Below are 1,587 nucleotides of genomic sequence, written 5' to 3' on the forward strand. Positions count from 1 at the left end.
CCCTTCCCTATTTCCTGCCCCCCTTTCCCATCTCCTCCATTCTCTCCTTCCCGACCTCTTCTCCCTTTTCCCCAACTCCTGTCCCCCAGTGTGGGTGAGAGTTTTCCTTATCCCAGCCAGAGCACGGGAGGGGGGCACACGCAGCGCTCCCATCCCGATCCAAACCCGGATTCCCTGGATCAGCCCCTCCTGGCCATCCCTGGCCACAGGGATGTGACGGGCGCGCTCGGCCTCTGCGGCTCCTGTCCCCTCCCCGCGCTCATCCCGGCCTTTTCCCGGGGGGAATCATCTCCCGGCATCCCCGGGTTCGCCCTGGCACGGATGGGCTCTCCCGACATCCCAGGAAACCTGGGCACCCCGGGACTGCGGCCGGCGTTATCCCAGAAAATGGCAGAGCGTCCTTTTCCCTGGGCCTGCTGTTCCTGGGGGTGTGCCTGGAAACGAGGTGGTTTGGCCACCTCAGTCCTGCTTTTCTTCCGTTTTTTTTAAGGAAAGAACATTCCCGGAGCGATGCTCTGTGGAGGCCGGGAGGTTTTTATCCATCAGCCCGGAAAAATCAGCTGCGGCCGCCCGAAAATCCACAAGTTTTAAATAGAAATTTCTCTCTGGCCTCCGGCAGATTAATCAGTCAGGGCCTGCTCCAGGAGCGTAATCCGGGTGGCAAATTCCTGAAAATCCTTGGAGGGAACAGGCAGAGATGTCGAGAGAGGAATTTTTAATTTTCAGGGCTAAAAACAGATGGAGGGAAAAAAAGAGGAAGGAAAGGTGGGGGGGGTGGGGGTGACTCGGCTCTTGGCATCTTCCCTGCAAACGGAATGTCCAGGATTCCCAGTGCCGGCCAAATGCCTTCTTCCCACTTGGGCTCTTCCTGGAATTCCTCCATCACCTTGCACAAGAGCGGTTATCCCTTTATTTCTAATTTTTTGGGATTAAAAGGCCGGGACCTGCCCTGTTCCAGGGGCCTCTCCGAGTGTAGCATTCCTCGGTGCCACCTCCATTGGCTTTGGCTCATGCCAGAGGTGCCTTCCAAGGGCAAGGAGAGATCCAAAAATCCCTCTTGTGTTTCCAAACCGACCGTGCTTGGCTGCCAGAGGCAGAGAGCGAGGGGAGAAAAGTGCCAGAATTCCCAGGGGATGGAAAAGAAAATGGAATAATCCCTGTTGTGAGGTCGATTTAAGATCAGTGTGGATGTGGCACTTGGGGACATGTATTTTGGGGGAATGTTGGATTCGTGGGCTCGAGGGATATTCCAACCTTAAGGATTCTGGGATTCTTTTCCTTCTGAGGGAGCAGAGCTCAATCCCACCTGGCTCCTGTCAGGGAGTTATGGAGAGCAAGGAGATCTCCCCCAAAGCCTCTTTTTTTTCCCAGGGTTTCCATGAAAAATCTGAATGTCCTTTCCAAAAATCTGACCTTTGGCATCTTGGAATTCTGGGAGAGCCCCCAAATCCAGCATTCCTCTTTCAGTCTTCTCACATGGGGAGTGGGATCAGCCTCACAGAGCCTGGAGAGGCCAAGATTCCCAATTCCCAATCCCAGTTTTGGCTCTGGAGCCGTTCCCTCCCCACCTGACCTCAGGAGCATTCC

At 55.0% G+C, this 1,587-nt stretch overlaps 1 protein-coding gene across 2 annotated transcripts in view; it reads left to right on the plus strand.

Moving 5' to 3' along the window:
* Positions 1–306: 306 nt before the first annotated feature.
* The window catches only part of LOC102042681 (beta-soluble NSF attachment protein), a 7,627-nt gene continuing 6,346 nt past the window's right edge, over positions 307–1,587 (plus strand). Inside the window, exon 1 of one of the 2 annotated variants that reach the window (XM_031058312.1) lies at positions 307–445. In XM_031058312.1, the coding sequence (XP_030914172.1) occupies positions 322–445 (124 nt within the window). In that variant the 5' untranslated portion in view covers positions 307–321. The remainder of the gene's footprint in view (positions 446–1,587) is intronic. The other variant, XM_031058311.1, reaches the window with a different exon arrangement.

The sequence above is a fragment of the Geospiza fortis genome, unplaced genomic scaffold (genome assembly GCF_000277835.1).
Source record: "Geospiza fortis unplaced genomic scaffold, GeoFor_1.0 scaffold275, whole genome shotgun sequence".
In the NCBI taxonomy this organism is placed as follows: domain Eukaryota; kingdom Metazoa; phylum Chordata; class Aves; order Passeriformes; family Thraupidae; genus Geospiza; species Geospiza fortis.